This window comes from Oryx dammah, unplaced genomic scaffold (assembly GCF_014754425.2).
Source record: "Oryx dammah isolate SB20612 unplaced genomic scaffold, SCBI_Odam_1.1 HiC_scaffold_5, whole genome shotgun sequence".
Lineage (NCBI taxonomy): Eukaryota > Metazoa > Chordata > Mammalia > Artiodactyla > Bovidae > Oryx > Oryx dammah.
Window position 1 is genome coordinate 101159301 of NW_024070189.1, and position 15868 is coordinate 101175168.

General features: G+C 47.3%; 1 protein-coding gene across 2 annotated transcripts; it reads right to left on the minus strand.

Annotated features, from left to right (window-relative positions):
* Positions 1-1806: 1806 nt before the first annotated feature.
* Positions 1807-15219, minus strand: SMIM7 (small integral membrane protein 7). 2 transcript variants are annotated; one of them, XM_040241162.1, is made up of 5 exons: positions 14816-15219; positions 14692-14733; positions 14148-14200; positions 9884-9974; positions 1807-2881 (listed from the first exon to the last, which is right to left on the minus strand). In XM_040241162.1, exons 1-5 carry the CDS (start codon positions 14905-14907, stop codon positions 2866-2868), a joined length of 294 nt encoding a protein of 97 aa, XP_040097096.1. In that variant the 5' UTR covers positions 14908-15219; the 3' UTR covers positions 1807-2865. The 2 variants fall into 2 exon arrangements, with proteins under 2 accessions (XP_040097096.1, XP_040097095.1); XM_040241161.1 differs by lacking the exons at positions 14692-14733; positions 14816-15219 and adding an exon at positions 14299-14585.
* Between the last annotated feature and the right edge of the window lie 649 nt (positions 15220-15868).

Sequence of the window (15868 nt, forward strand, 5' to 3'; positions counted from 1 at the left end):
AAGGCCCTATTGTATAGCACAGAGAACTACATAATGGAAAAGAATCAGAAAAAGAATGTATAGATATGTATACAACTGAATCACCATGCTATCTACCTGTAACATTATAAATCAACTATACTTCCACTAAAAAAAAGAAAACAGCAGAACCCAAACTGCCTTATCCACTGTAGAAACTACCAATATGTATAAGGGAAATGCTAGAAAAGGAATGGGAAGACATGAAAGGTCTTCCATGCTGGACGCTGTTTCCAATGTTTGAAATCATGTGAGTGCTCTTTTCCCAGTCTGTGTGGGGACAGTCTGAATGAATGAAGCGAGAAGGGAGAAATTCAGGCAGCGAGGGCACTCGAGCGCTGAGTGCTGACGGTGCCACCCAGTCCAGCACTCGGCCCGCCTTCAGGGTGACCGAGCCGTACAGCTAACCTGAGAACTCTGACTTTCAGCCCATTTTTTTTTGGTGGCACCGCATGGCTTGGGGGAACCCTCGTTCCCCAACTAGGGGCTGAACCTGGGGGCACAGTGGTGAAAGCGCTGAAAGTGGTCAACGTGGAGAAAGTGGAGAAGTCTTAACCACTAGGCCACCAAGAAACTCCTCCCTGTTTCCTTCCCCCAAGCCCATTTTCCAGGTGCAAAAACTCTTTAAAATGGCTTAAGGGAAGGCTTACAGGAAAGAAGCAATCAGTCAAGGAAGAAGGAGCTTACAGGGAAGCTTCCATGGAAGAAGCAATCAGTCAAGGCTCCATTAGCAAGACAGAGAGATTGGATTTGAACCCACATCTTTAGACTCAGAATACCAGCACTTGCATGCTGTAGGATCCTATGCACCCTAAACTCAAACTCAGGTAACCTTTGGTGCCAATGTGGGTTCCTGAAGAGCTTCCTAAAGATACACATCCACGAGTTGCCACTTTAAAAATGTATAACAGCCTTTGATGTGCGTCCCCCAAAGCTCCATTGCTTATAAGAACTGAACAATGAGATAATAGTTCTCCAGAGAAAAATACAACTATTGAAGCAAAATCTCGATGACAGCATTCTCTTCTCTGAGTTCGATTCATCTCCACGATGCACAAATGCCTCGCTTCATTGAAACCTCAGCATCGAGTCTGAATAAGGCAGAGAGGTTTCCTCACACCATTCATATGGCTCGAGGACTGACCAGCCAAGATCTTGGCACGTCTGTTCCTGCTGACGAGAATACCAGGCTGGGTGAAGTTCAATTCAGCAGCCCCATTCCCCGCAACTTACAAACCATGGAACGATGCTCAGCCCGGATTTGATCAGGGAATAAATGACGGAAGCAATGAAGTATTGGGATGGCCAAAAGGTTTGTTTGGGTTTTTCTGTAAGATATTATGGAGAAACCCGAAAGAAACTTTTGGCCAACCCAACAGAATGAATTAGCTGAGCAACAGGATAAGTGATTGCGAACCTTGCCTAGCAAAACCCCTCCATTATCTCTCACTCCTTCTATTCTCCCAGGTGCAGCCCATCAAAATCTTAATTGCCCAATTCTTGCCCAACATATACTGAACAAAATCTGAAAAGGAATATCTAATGATGATGCTTCTCTAACTTTTTGAAAGCCTCCATAATAAAACAAACCCTAGGTGTTCCCCACAGCGTAACCTGCAACAACTCAAACTGAAAGTCAACTTCTATAGCAGAAATTAACACAACATCTTAAATCAACTCTACTTCAATAAAATAATTTTTAAACAACCCAATCACAGTAACAAAAAAATAATGAGTAAAATAAGAAAGTCAACTTCTTGGTTAAAAAAATGTGTAAACAAAAGGCCCTTTTTAGAAATGAGCTTTATTTTCAATCCTACTTAGTTCTAAAAGCCTTCATATTTAATTTTCCCTCCCACCAGGTTACGTACAAGCTTGGATTTCACACATCACAACAAATAAATCAAACACCTGCAGGATCCAGGTGCTGACCACATTGGTGATAAAATTCGGACTCAGATTCAAAGAAGCTTCTGTGCAAAATGCTGTATTTCCTCAAATGAGGGTTACTATTAGTCAATCTTGAAATCATCCACTTAAAAAGCAGACCCCAAAACCCAAGCTTTCAGAACTGGATCCCAGTACCACCACATAAATCACGCTCATTCTAAAGACTGTATAATTAATGGTCCCCAAAAGTTACTTTAATAGAGGGCTTCCAGGCAAGGCAAAGTTTCTCATAAAACCCCCATCCACCCTGCCAACTGCTCTGGACCTCTTTTCCATGGGAACCCATAATACTTCACCCTCAAAGTCCTGGGGCAACCTTAGTGGCACCGTGTGGCCAAGCACAGCCCATTGTGATGGGGAAGGAATCTGGACACTGACCCAGCCACAATGAACTTGCTCAGTCATCACAAACACAGTGCAATAAGAGGCTGCATCAAAACAAAAAGCCAACCTTTCTGCTTCAGATCCCTGGATAAGAAAGATTTTTACAAATCCATATAACTCGAACCAAAAAAGGATGGTTATTAAAAATAAACCAAGAAAGACACAGAAACGGGTTTCCAGGGAAAGCCTGGTAGAAGAGAGATTCTGCTCTGATTAAATAGGTTCTTTTATCTTTAGGGAATGCAACATTATCCCAGCCCTTTACATACACTCTCCTCAGACTCCTTAAGTAGACAGCATTTCAAGGCAGCGATCAAAGTGAAAATATCTTTGAAAAGAAAACAGTGATGTGGCTGGGAAACCATGTGCATCTTGGCAAACATTTTTTCCACCCACCACAAGCTTGGACTTTCTGGGAAGGTCACTCAGTTTCCGGTCAGAAACATTCTCGAAGTCGTCAGGAACGGAAGAAGAGAGACTCAGAAGGTGTGTTCTCGGTTCTGCATCTGGAGCTCAGGAACCAAACAGCCTGGAAAAGTTAGAGGGCAAACCTCCATGAGGGTGGGAAGCTGTAGCCTTGAAAATGCTGTCAGGAAATATTTTCTGGTTACCATTACTATGGGCTTCCCAGGTGGCACCAGTAGTAAAGAACCCACCTGCCAATGGAGGAGACTCAGAGAGGCAGGTTCAGTCCCTGGGTTAGGAAGATCCCCTGGAGTAGGAAATAGCAACCCACTTCAGTACTTTTGCCTGGAAAACTCCATGGACAGAGGAGCCCAGTGGGCTACAGTCCATGGGACCGCAAGGAGTCAGACACATACTATTACTAAGATTATTTTGCACCATTTTCTGATTTTACAAGTAACTCTATTACACAACAATGTAAACACACAACACTCAACTGTACACGTTAAAAAAAGTAACTCTTCTAAAAAGTATCTACATCTTATTTTAGCCCATGCTCTATCCCTGCAAGTCAGTGGTGACTTTATCATAAATGAAAAAGACCTTTGAGTAAACAATTATTAGAGACCTGCTAACTGAAAAAATCTGGAACAATAGAGGCCTAGAAACTGTATAAATGTTCACGAAGTTTGGGAATGGGTATACAGGTTATGATACAGGCCTACAGGGGAAAACTACAGAGTTGTTAAAAATATACACAGTTGACTCTTGAACAACACAGGTTTGAACATGTACCAGACCACTTATACGTGGATTTTGTCTTTTTTTTCAATAGTAAATTCCACAGTACTACAAGATCTAAGGTTTGGTTAACTGGATTTTTTTCAACAGTAATAGGAAAAGGAGTACGTCAAGGCTGTATATTGTCACCCTGCTTATTTAACTTCTATGCAGAGTACATCATGAGAAACGCTGGGCTGGAAGAAACACAAGCTGGAATCAAGATTGCCGGGAGAAATATCAATAACCTCGGATATGCAGATGACACCACCCTTATGGCAGAAAGTGAAGAGGAACTAAAAAGCCTCTTGATGAAAGTGAAAGAGGAGAGTGAAAAAGTTGGCTTAAAGCTCAACATTCAGAAAACGAAGATCATGGCATCTGGTCCCATCACTTCATGGGAAATAGATGGGGAAACAGTGGAAACAGTGTCAGACTTTATTTTGGGGGGCTCCAAAATCACTGCAGATGGTGACTGCTGCCATGAAATTAAAAGACACTTACTCCTTGGAAGAAAAGTTATGACCAACCTAGATAGCATATTCAAAAGCAGAGACATTACTTTGCCGACTAAGGTCCGTCTAGTCAAGGCTATGGTTTTTCCTGTGGTCATGTATGGATGTGAGAGCTGGACTGGGAAGAAGGCTGAGCGCCGAAGAATTGATGCTTTTGAACTGTGGTGCTGGAGAAGACTCTTGAGAGTCCCTTGGACTGCAAGGAGATCCAACCAGTCCATTCTGAAGGAGATCAACCCTGGGATTTCTTTGGAAGGAATGATGCTAAAGCTGAAGCTTCAGTACTTTGGCCACCTCATGTGAAGAGTTCACTCATTGGAAAAGACTCTGATGCTGGGAGGGATTGGGGGCAGGAGGAGAAGGGAATGACCCAGGATGAGATGGCTGGATGGCATTACGGACTCGATGGACGTGAGTCTGAGTGAACTCCGGGAGATGGTGATGAACAGGGAGGCCTGGTGTGCTGCGATTCATGGGGTCGCAAAGAGTCAGACACGACTGAGCGACTGAACTGAACTGAACTGAAACACTGCAGTACTACACGATCCAAGGCTGGTTGACTCTGGATTTTTTTCAACTGTAAATATTGCAGTACTACACAATCCAAGGCTGGCTGAATCTGTGGATGCAGGACTGCGGATATGGAGGGCCAACTGTAAAGTTACACTTGGATTTTCAACTTCGAGGACAGTCGACTCCCCTAACCCTTGTGCTGTCAATTAATAGTATAAGGGAATTCTCTGTATTATCTTTGCAACATTTCTATAAACCTAACTCTTTCCAAGATAAAGAGGTTATTTGAAAAACTAACAACAGATGGGGCAGGAACAATTGAGTCACACCACATACAAACGAAAGAAGCTGGATCCCTACTTCACACCATACACAAAAGTTAACTCAAAATGGATCACAGACCCAATTATTAAAATTATAAAATGTTTACAAGAAACTCTTAGGTGAAAGTCCTTGTGACCTTGGGTTGAAAAGTGAAGCGAAAGTCGTATCTGACTCTTTGCGACCCATGGACTGTAGGCTCCTCTGACCCACCTCTGTTCATGGAATTCTCCTGGCAAGAATACTGGAGTAGGTTGCCATTCCCTTCTCCAGGGGAATCTTCCTGACCCAGGGATCGAACCAGGTATCCTGCATTGAAGGTAGACTCTTTATCGTCTGAGCCATCGTCTCAGCCACCAGGGAAGCCTTGGATGAGGCAATGACTTTGACGCTATAACACAAAAAGCACAAGCGACAAAAGAAACAGACACAAGTGGACTTCATCAAATTTGTAGAATTTTGCGCTTCAGATGACACCATCAAGAAACTGAAAAGACAATCCACCAAATGGGAGAAAATACTTTCAAATCATTTGCCTGATAAGGGACTGGTATCCAGAATGTAAAAAGAACCCCTCCAATTACAACTTGAGTAATGATCCAACTAAAAACTGGCAAAAGATCTAAACAGACATTTCACCAAAGAAAATATACAAATGGTCAATAGTTCAATGTCATTAACTGTCAGGGAAATGTAAATCAACCTTCACATCCATTAGGAAGGCTATAATCAAAAAGATTGACAATAACAAGCATTAGCAAGGTCATGCAGAAATTGGAACCGTCAGACACTGCTAGTGGGAATGTAAATTGCTGAGACACTTTGAAAGAGTCTGGCGGTTCCTCAAAAGGATAAATATAGTTACCGTATGACCCAGCAATTCCACTCCTGGGTATATACCAGAGATCTGAAAACTTAAGTCTGCAGAAACACTTGTACACAAATGTTTGTATCAGCATTCTTCAAAATAGCCAAAAAGTGGGAACATCTCAAATATCCACCAACCGATGTGCAAACTGTGGCATATCAATACAATGGACTATTGTTCGGTCACAGAAAGAAATGAAATAGTGCCACACACTACATCATGGAAGAACGCAGAAGACGTTATGCTGAATGAAGGCAGCCAGACACAAAAAGCCACATATGACGCCATCCGTGTGAAATATGCGCAGCAGGCAAATCCAGTAGAGACAGAAAGGAGATCAGTGGCTGCCTGAGGGTGGGAAAGCGAGGAACGGGAAGAATCTGCTTAATGAGTGGGTAGTGGGTTTCCCTTGTGGCGGATGAAAAGATTCTCGGACTAGAGGTGAGAGCTGCACAACCATACGAAAATACTACAAAATACTGAATTGTGAAGACTGACTTCCACTTTCTACTTAATCTTTTTCCATGGTTTGATACTTTCCTTTTCTCCCTATCTTCCCCTGCCCATAATTTTTGACGAGTATTTCAACATAAAGAAGAGTTAAAAGGACAGTTCAGCAAACACCCACAAACACACAACCTACATTCTGTAATTAACACTTCACTTTACCATGTATCCATCCATTTATCCACCCAATTATCCATCTACATAATTTTGGATATGTTTCAAAGTTGCAGGTATCAGTGCCCTTGGTCTCTAAACATTCAGACACCTTTCTCCCTGTGAAGTGAAGTGAAGTGAAGTCACTCAGTCGTGTCTGACTCTTTGTGACCCCATGGACTGTAGCCCACCAGGCTCCTCCATCCATGGGATTTTCCAGGCAAGAGTACTGGAGTGGGCTGCCATTGCCTTCTCCATTTCTCCCTTATATTTCAAGCTTTTTGTTGTTGTTGTGCAGTCACTATGCCATGTCTGGCTCTTTGTGACCCCATGGACTGCAGCACGTCAGGTTTCCCTGACCTTCACTATCTCCTGGAGTTAGCACAAACTCATGTCCATTAGGAAAAGGCAATGGCACTCCACTCCAGTACCCTTGCCTGGAAAATCCCATGGGTGGAGGAGCCTGGTGGGCTGCAGTCCATGGGGTTGCTAGGAGTCGGACACAACTGAGCGACTTCACTTTCACTTTTCATTTTCATGCCTTGGAGGAGGAAATGGCAACCCGCTCCAGTGTTCTTGCCTGGAGAATCCCAGGGACGGGGGAGCCTGGTGGGCTGCCGTCTCTGGGGTCGCACAGAGTCGGACACGACTGAAGCGACGCAGGAGCAGGAGCAGCAGCATGTCCATCGAGTCGGTGACGCCATCCAACCGTCTCATCCTCTGTCGCCCCCTTCTCCTCCTGCTCTCAGTCTTTCCCACCGTCAGGGTCTTTTCCAATAAGTCAGCTTTGCGCATCAAGTGGCCAAAGTATTGGAGCTTCAGCTTCAGCATCAGTCCTTCCAATGAAAATTCAGGGTTGGTTCAAGCTTTTTAGGACTTTTAAAAAATTTCCAACTGAGCTCAGCTCCAACAATTACAAAAGTGAGTGGACAGAATAGTGAATCGTCGCCTTGGACCCGCTGCCTCCCTCAGCAGTCACAGCACGGTCACCTCAGTGGACAGGCTGGGCTAGATCCTCCCGATTCCACACTGGCAGTCACTTCCCTCGCTCTCTCATTCAGTGTTCAGTCAGTGTTACTGTGTGTGAGTCACAACACCAGAGTGTGACGCCAGAGTGTGCCTACAGGTGACAGCCCACCTTTTTACTTTCTAAACATTTTCCTGGGTGTGCATGTGGGTGGGAGTGGGGAGGCAGAATTCCCTGACGGTCCAGTGGTTAGGACTCTACACTCTCGCTGCCAAGGGCCCAGGTTCTATCCTTGGTTGGGGAACTAAGATCCCACAAACCATGCAGCATGGCCAAAAAGACAAAAAAGAAGAAAAGAAAATTCTGTGTAGACATGTTATCAGTGATGATGTCATCACCATTGGTCATATGAGTATCTTTTGAGGTACCTGCCTCTTCTCCTATTCTTGGAGATTTAGGTGATTTCCACTTTTTAACATCCTGAAAAAGCCGGTCACTACCTCCCTGACAGAGCCCTTTCTGGAAGGAAGCTTTCCTCACTCAGAGCACAGGCTGAAAGAGTTGGCCTAGGTCAGGGAGCTATGGAAAGTCACAATCAAAATCAGGATCTTGGGCTACTGGCTAAGCTAGCCTTGGGCTGAGCTGAGAGGTTACGAAGCCTGAGGCTACCATCCTGATGGTCACAAGCCAGCAGACAAGTAGTGAAGAAAGCTGGTCCGGTAAGAAAGGATGATGAAGCCGATGGACAGAGAAAATGAGAACATAATGAGTTCTCCTCTGCCCCAGAACCTTTGCACATGCTACTTCTGGCACTAGTATGCCTCTCTCCAGCTCTGTAAATGGCAGATTTCCTCTCAATCTTTAGGTCTTGATTTCAATGGCATCTTCTTAGCCTCTCCCTGACCATCCTAAACTGGGAGCCTCCCCCTTCAATTCTCCACCTTGCAACTGATTTTTTTCCTATTTTCTTGCTATGCCCCTGTTATTCTGTGCATTCACTGCAAGAAAAACGTTAGCCGCTCAGTTGTGTCTGACTCTTTGCGACCCCACGGGCCGTAGCCCACCAGGCTCCTCCATCTGTGGGATTTTCCAGCACGAATACTGGAGTGGGTAGCCATTTCCTTCTCCAGTGGATCTTCCTGATCCACAGTTTGAACCTGGATCTCCTGCATTGCAGGCAGATTCTTAACCATTTGAGCGACCAGTGCGTTCACTGAAGGCAGGGACTGTGGCTGCTTCGGACTCAACTGTAATCCTGGAGCACAGCCCTCAACAGACACTTGTGAATAAATACTAATAAATGAATGAAGGAGGAGCTCCCCAACACTTCTACTTTCTGTGAAGACTTAATTATACTTCCTACACTCCTGCAAATTCTTTGATTTCTTCATGAGCCCTCTTTGTACCTAGGTAGGCCTCATCTAAACTCCCCAAAGGGGCCTTTCCAGGCATATTTTTGGGCTTCTCTGGTGGCTCAGACACTAGAGAATATGCCTGCAATGCAGGAGACCTGGATTTGATCCCTGGGTCAGGAAGATCCCCTGGAAAAGGGCATTGCAACTCACTCCAGTGTTCTTATCTGGAGAATTCCATGGACAGAGGAACCTAGCAGGGTACAGTCCATGGGACTGCAGAGAGTCAAGACACAAGTGAGCAATTAATACTTGTCAGGCATACTTTACAGTCCTCTTTCTGGGCTCTAAAATACCTTCTAGTGGCACAGAAACCCCTGCTCACCTGACCTCCTACATCCTGGAATCATCCCCTTAAACAGCTACTTGGTTGACACAAGAACCACCTAGCAACCCCAAATTCAGCATCTCAATGACTCAAGACAGCCAACTTTTCATTCTCTTCCTCTTTAGAGAAAGGACACAGGGATGGGCCCAGCATGCTCCAGAACCCCTGATTCTCTTGTTTTTTTGCCCTTGAGTCTGTTTTCTCTGAGTGTCATAATTCATTAACAGCAGTATTGGAATTATGGCCCCGACCCTGAAAGGAAAACCAATCCAACTGGGTATTTTTCACCTAATGAGAAAAACATAAATATAAATAGGCATAAAAACCAGAAATAATTTCTGAATACACTTCTGCTGGCTTCCAGCAGGGTGGGAGCAAAACCCAGCAGCACACTGGTCTCTCAAGCCATATTTTCCACTCTGGCCAACGCCAAGCACAGGCTAAGCACAACAGAGCTGGCAAGAGGTGACGGAGCCACAGGCTCCAGGGAAGGCATCTCTTGACAGCTCCCGCCAAGGCCCCGGGCACAGCCAGGACTTGGAGAATGCCATGTTCTAATCAAAGCTTCAGCCTGGACTGCAGGGACATAGTTTAACTCCTGTAGACCCCAGTTTCCTCTCGAGCGCAGAGAGTTACTTTGAAAGCAGAAAGCATGACACGGAAGTGCAGACTGGGCGGACAGAGAATGACCATCAGGAGGATCGTCCTAGAGAATGACGCCGAGGACACTACTGACGGAGGAGACAGGCGGGCTGGACTTACACGATCATGCAGAACATCATGAAGACATTCCACAGCGCGATGAAGATTCGGAAGTATCTGAGGCTCAGCAGGAACTCCCGGATGTTATCACCTGGGAAGTCAGAAAGCATTTTCACAAGCAGGGCTAGCACTTGTTTTCAGCACTGCAGTGCGCTGCTGTGGCCCCTGCCCGCCCCACACCCACTGCCCCCGTATCCCAGCAGCAGCATGGCTTGTCCTTTGGGCCACCTCTGTTCCCCAACCTGAGCACTCAGGCTATAGCTGCCAGTGACCAACCCCCAGAGAGGACCAAGCCCCCAGCCTCTGAGTAGCTCAGGGAAGAGCACATGACCCAAATCTGTCCAGTGAGAGCTGGCCCTGTGACTCTGGCCCCAACTACTGGGAAAGAGGCACCTGCTTTCTGCCAGGGTTGCTGGGCTGTGAAGATGGAAGCCCAATTCTCTAAGGCAGGGGCTGGAAAACCATGGCTGGTCCACAGGCCAAAATTGGCCTCTGCTACCTACTTCCGTATAGCCCATGAGTGAATAAAATTTTTTTTTAATGATTAAAAAAAAAATCAACAAAGCTTTTAGTGACACACAAGAAATTACATGAAATTCAAATTTTAATATCTGTAAATAAAACTTTACTAAAATACAGCCATGCCTATTCATTTACATATTGTCCATGGCAGCTTCCAAATCACAGAGGTAAACTGTTGCACCAGAGACTGATGGCCCACAAAGCCTGAACTATTTCTGATCTGGCCCTCCACAGAAAAAATGTGCGTCAAGGGTCATCTTTATTAACACAAGCCAGCCTGAGAGTAAAGCCAACCCAGGAGGAAGAAGTGCTGGGGAGGGCCACGTGCTATAGGTCTGGTTTAAGCCCTGAATCCACATGCGTCTGAAGACCATGCTACCCTTGGATGATTCAATTCGCTTTACACATTTTGAGCTGGTTTCCAGGATTTACAACTCAAGTGACAGTGTTAGTTGCTCAGTCATGTCCAGCTGTTTGTGACTCCATGGACTGTAGCCTGCCAGCCTCCTCTCTCCATAGAATTCGCTAGGCAAGAACACTGGAGTGGGTAGCCAGTGCTTCTCCAGGGGATCTTCCCGACCCAGGGACTGAAGCCTGGTCTCCTGCATTGCAGACGGATTCTTTACTATATGAGCCACCAGGGAAACCACTTACAACTGAAAGAGCATAGTAATTCAGGCAAGTAAAACAAGAGTTTTGCTTTGGTGATGACTTACTCTAGTACACACTGATGCCAAGGAATAGAAACCACTCCAAGGAGAGGGAATTTGGTACATGAAGACTCCAGATGGAAGCAGTCCAAGGATTAAGAATCTGCCTTCCAATACAGGAGATGCAGCTCAGATCCCTGGTTGCGGCAAGAAGATCCCACATGCCTCAGGGCAACTAAGGCTGTGAGCTGCAACTACTGAGCCCACACACCACACAGGAGAAGCCTGTACACCACAACGAAAGATCCCACATGCCACAATGAAGATCTTGCGTGCTACAACTAAGATCTGACACAACTACAAAACATAAATATTAGGGGAAAAAAAGATTCCAGAGATCTGGGTTCCAGAACCTTCCTCTGGAGTTTTGAGTTGACTGCCCAGCCTCTTAAGGCCTCCAGAATGAGATGAGGCATCCAGATGAGGTGCTCTACAAGGGTGGCACCCCAAGTGCCATCCACAGATCAGGGCTGTCCGGGAAGTATGGAATACCAGGTGGGAGCTCGGAAACTTCTAGAGCAATCCAACATGATGGCCACCTGGCGCTGCTGCACCATCCAAGCACAGAAGCAGCACAAGGTCTTGCTCAACATAGTTTAGACAAGTCCAGCACTGTCCAAAGGGGCTTCCCTGGTGGCTCAGCGGTAAAGAACCTACCTGCAACGCAGGAGCCGCAGGAGACGTAGGTTTGATCCTTGGGTGGGGAAGATCCCCTGGAGGAGGGCCTGGCAACTCACTCCAGTATCCTTGCCTGGAAAATCCCATGAACAGAGGAGCCTGGTGGGTTGCAGTCCATGGGGCTGCAAAGAGTCGGACCCAACTGAGCGACTAAACAACAGTGTTGTCCAAGTCATGGGGTTAGTGACATGTAACACACCCTCCATAGTGTTGGCCCAGCACGGACTGCAAATGTCAGAGACAGGTCCATCCCCAGGATGTCTGCAGGACACTGCCTGGTGAGGCCCTTCTCTGAGTCCAGATCACAAAAATGGCCTCTCTCCCTCTCAACAAAGGCTGATTAAAGGCCACTAGTCTAGGGGGTACAGGGAGGAATGAGATGGGTATCCCCGCCCCAAGGAGCTCACAGGGAGGACAAATACTAAACAAGTAACCACATAACTGATAATTCACTATGAGTGCCGTGGGAGCTATAATGGGGTACCCAACCTGGCATGCGTCAGGAGTGGGGTGGGGTCAGAAGTCTCACTGAGAAAGTGCATAAGCTCGGATGTTAAATATGGGCTGAAGTTTACTGCCCTTCCGCGCAGGTGACTTGGGCCTAAGTGTGCCCCAGTTTCTTCTGGTGTAAATAGGGATGATGGGGGACTGGGAAGGCTGCTGCACAGTGCCCATTATATAGGATGTTCTCGACAAATGAAGTCACTATGATATTAGGGGTCAACCAAGCAGACGATGGACAGAGAGGAGCATTCTCTGCAGGGGCACCAGCCCACACAGAGTCCTAGTTTGAAGGAGCCTTCCAAGAAACCCCCAATCAGAGGAAAGTGACTCTTCCGACCATCCTTGTCATCAATGCTCCTGCTACCTCCAAGCTAGAATAGTGCCTTACACACAGTGGGTAAGCAGCGTACACAACTGCTGAATGAATGCATACATGTGTGAATGATTGACAGATGAATGGTCTAGTGATTGAGAGGACAATCTCAGGAGACAGAAAAACCCAGGCTCAAATCCTCATGCTGTCACTGATTTGCTCGGTGGTCACAAAGAAGCTGAGCTACATTTCTGAGCCTCAGTTTCCTAACACAGGAAAATGCTCCTTACCTTTTGGAAACAGAGGTGGAATGAAATACCTGTAGGAAGACCCTAACAAGGCAGCCACCACCAGGCAAGCCCCTGATAAAGGAGAGCTGTCAGACTGTCTGTTCAGATTCACAGCTCCTCAGGGTTCCTGCTGTCCCCATGCAATGCTCCCTCACAGCACCCAGGACCTTGGCTGCAACGCCACCTCCTCAGAGGGCCTTCCCTCCATACAAGGAAGCTGGGGCAGCAACCCCATTGCTATCCTACATCTTCTCCTTTACTGTCTGTTCTTTGTTGAGGAACTGTTTGTCCCACTCTGTGTGACTACAACCCAAAGGCAGGAATTATCTCTGTCTTGTTTCCTGCTGTGTTCCCAGCATCCAGCAGAGTAGCTAGTATACAACAGGAGCTCAATAAATGCTAGGTGAATGAATGGATGAATGGGTATAATAGACAGGTACAGGTCCCTTTAGACTCCAAATAGTTACATGAGTCAATTTAGCTGCAAGTATATATTAAAGGGCCACCAGGGGTCAGGTGGGTAAAATGCTATAAAGGGGGCGGAGACTGGGATAAGCTAGAGTCCACAGGCTCCACTTCAATGGGGTCCTGCTTCTCAACTCCCATTCAACAGATGCCAAAAGGTCTCTTGAACTCCAAGTTGTATAATGTTCTGATTTACATCTGAATTTTTATATGATACCTTCTGGCTTATTTGAAAGCTAATCTAATTGAAAATTAAATTAATCTAATTGAAAATTAAACAGGTCTACAGCATTCTGAACCCACTCCAATATTCTTGCCTGGAGAATCCCATGAAAAGAGAAGCCTGTAGGGGCCCTGTGGGGGTTCTGGTTCATGTGGTTGCAAAGAGCTGAACACAGCTGAACGACTGAACAAAAACAACAGCATTCTGAAGATAAAACCTATTTGTGAGGATATTCATTCATTCACACTGGAATGTTGGAACTTCAAGGACACAAGGAAGCCAAAACAAGGTGGAGCCTCTTTTCTGGAGCTTAAGATCAAGTGTGAGAAGTAGATATTAGCCAGATGATAGCACACACAGAAGAAAATTATAATTGTAAAAAGTGATATGAGTGCTGACCTATGCAAGGAGGCCTGGTAAGAGAAACAAGTGGATACAAAGGTGGGTAGAAGGAACAGCACAAACTCAGGCCACCCTCACCACACACACTTAAAACTGATGAGAAAAAACTGTCCTCTCCGAAATGTACCAATTTCAGAGTCCTGAAAGGAGGCCTTACCTGTGCTGGGCTCCCTCGACTCCTCCCCAAAGCCCTGCGTGTCCTTCTTTTTCCTACAAAGAGAAGTAGAAGCATCCACTTTCAATAGGACAAACCCATCACTTAGTCCCCAGGCCCTGATCCCCAGCTCAGAGGAGAGTTCTAGCCCTACCGCTGGTTTGCTGTGACTTCGAGCAGTTCAGTGATCCTCCCTGGACCACCACTTGCCCCGCAAATCATAGCTATGACTACAGCCATCGACGGGGTGGAGGCGGCGGTCCGAGGGTGCCAGACGTGAGGCTGAGGATACACGTTAGGTCTAAGAGATTCTCGGGGGATGGGCCTGAGGCTCTCACGGGTGCGAGCAGAGGGATACTGGGGGAACTGAGAGTCTGGATTTCAAGTTGCGGTGGCGCAGAGGATCGGGGAAGGACGGACCGGAACGGAGGCGGAACTAGAGTCCTGGACTTAGGGGCGGGGCCGGGGTCGTAGGGCAGGCTCACGCTCGCAGGGGCGGGGCTACAGTTCCCGCGGATGGAGCCACGGTCCAACGCGGCCTACTCACAGCTTAAAGTTGAGCACCGCCCCGGCGTTCATCAGCAGCGTCCTGCAGAGGAAGAATACGGTTACTTAGACCGCCCCCCACCGTACAGGGCCCTCACGTCCCATCCTCTGGTCCCCCTAATTACCCAAACAGCAGGATGTCCCCGATCATCGTTACGGCAGGCGCGTCCGTCAGAACAGGAAGCGGAAACCGCGGGGAGGGAGGGGAGAGACACATGAACCGACCAATCTGGAAGCAGCTCTGGCGAGGGCTGAGCCAATCAAAGACCAAGGCGGGCAGGGTCCCGCCTTCTCCAGGCCAAGCCCCTTAAAGGAAGAGCCAGTGTTAATGAAAGTGTTAGTCTCTCAGTCGTGTCCCACTCTTTGCGACCCCATGGACTGTAACCCCTCAGGCTCCTCTGTCCATGGACTTCTCCAGGCAAGAATACTGGAGTGCGTTGCCATTCCCTTTTTCCGGGAATCTTTCCGACCCAGGGCTTGAACCCACATCTCCCGCATTGCGGGCATATTCTTCACCATCTGAGCCCCCAGGCCTTGAACGTAACCAAGAAAGGGCGGGGCGAGAACATGACGTCATCCAACGGGAAGGAACCATTTGCGGGCAGGTTTGGGTCACGGGTTGGAAGCCTATCGCTCCACACCACTAGCGCAGCGGCTTTTCCTTCTGCTGGGCTAGGCTCTCAAAGGATGCGGCCTCTGGAAAAACGGGATCTTTTGATAATTAAACTGCGTAGGGGAATGGATCCCGACGCAGTGGGCTCTCCCTGACATGTACATCCCGACTGTTGGGTTCCAAAGGGCCTCCTCCTGGGCCCCACGGAAGGCAAGATCTCCACTAGCCGGGGGCACTGTCGGGGGCGGGGGTTCCCATTGAGCAGTTCCCTCGGAGGACGTGATTCCTCGCGGGGGACAGAAGTTATGACCTAGAGAGAGCTGGGATCATGACGGATCGTTAGAGGACTAGGGATCTGACCGAAAAGACCCTATGGGGCGCGGGAGTATGGGGTTCACAAGTGATCCGGTCCCACGGGGGGATGGAGGTCTCGATCCAAGGGCTCCACAGAGGACCTGGGTCCTAACCGAGCCCCACAGGAGTGGGGTCCTGAATGATCCGTCCTGCCTGAGTGGGCTCCTTGAGGAACGGATATCTCCCCCCTCCAAGGATAGATTCCGTGTCC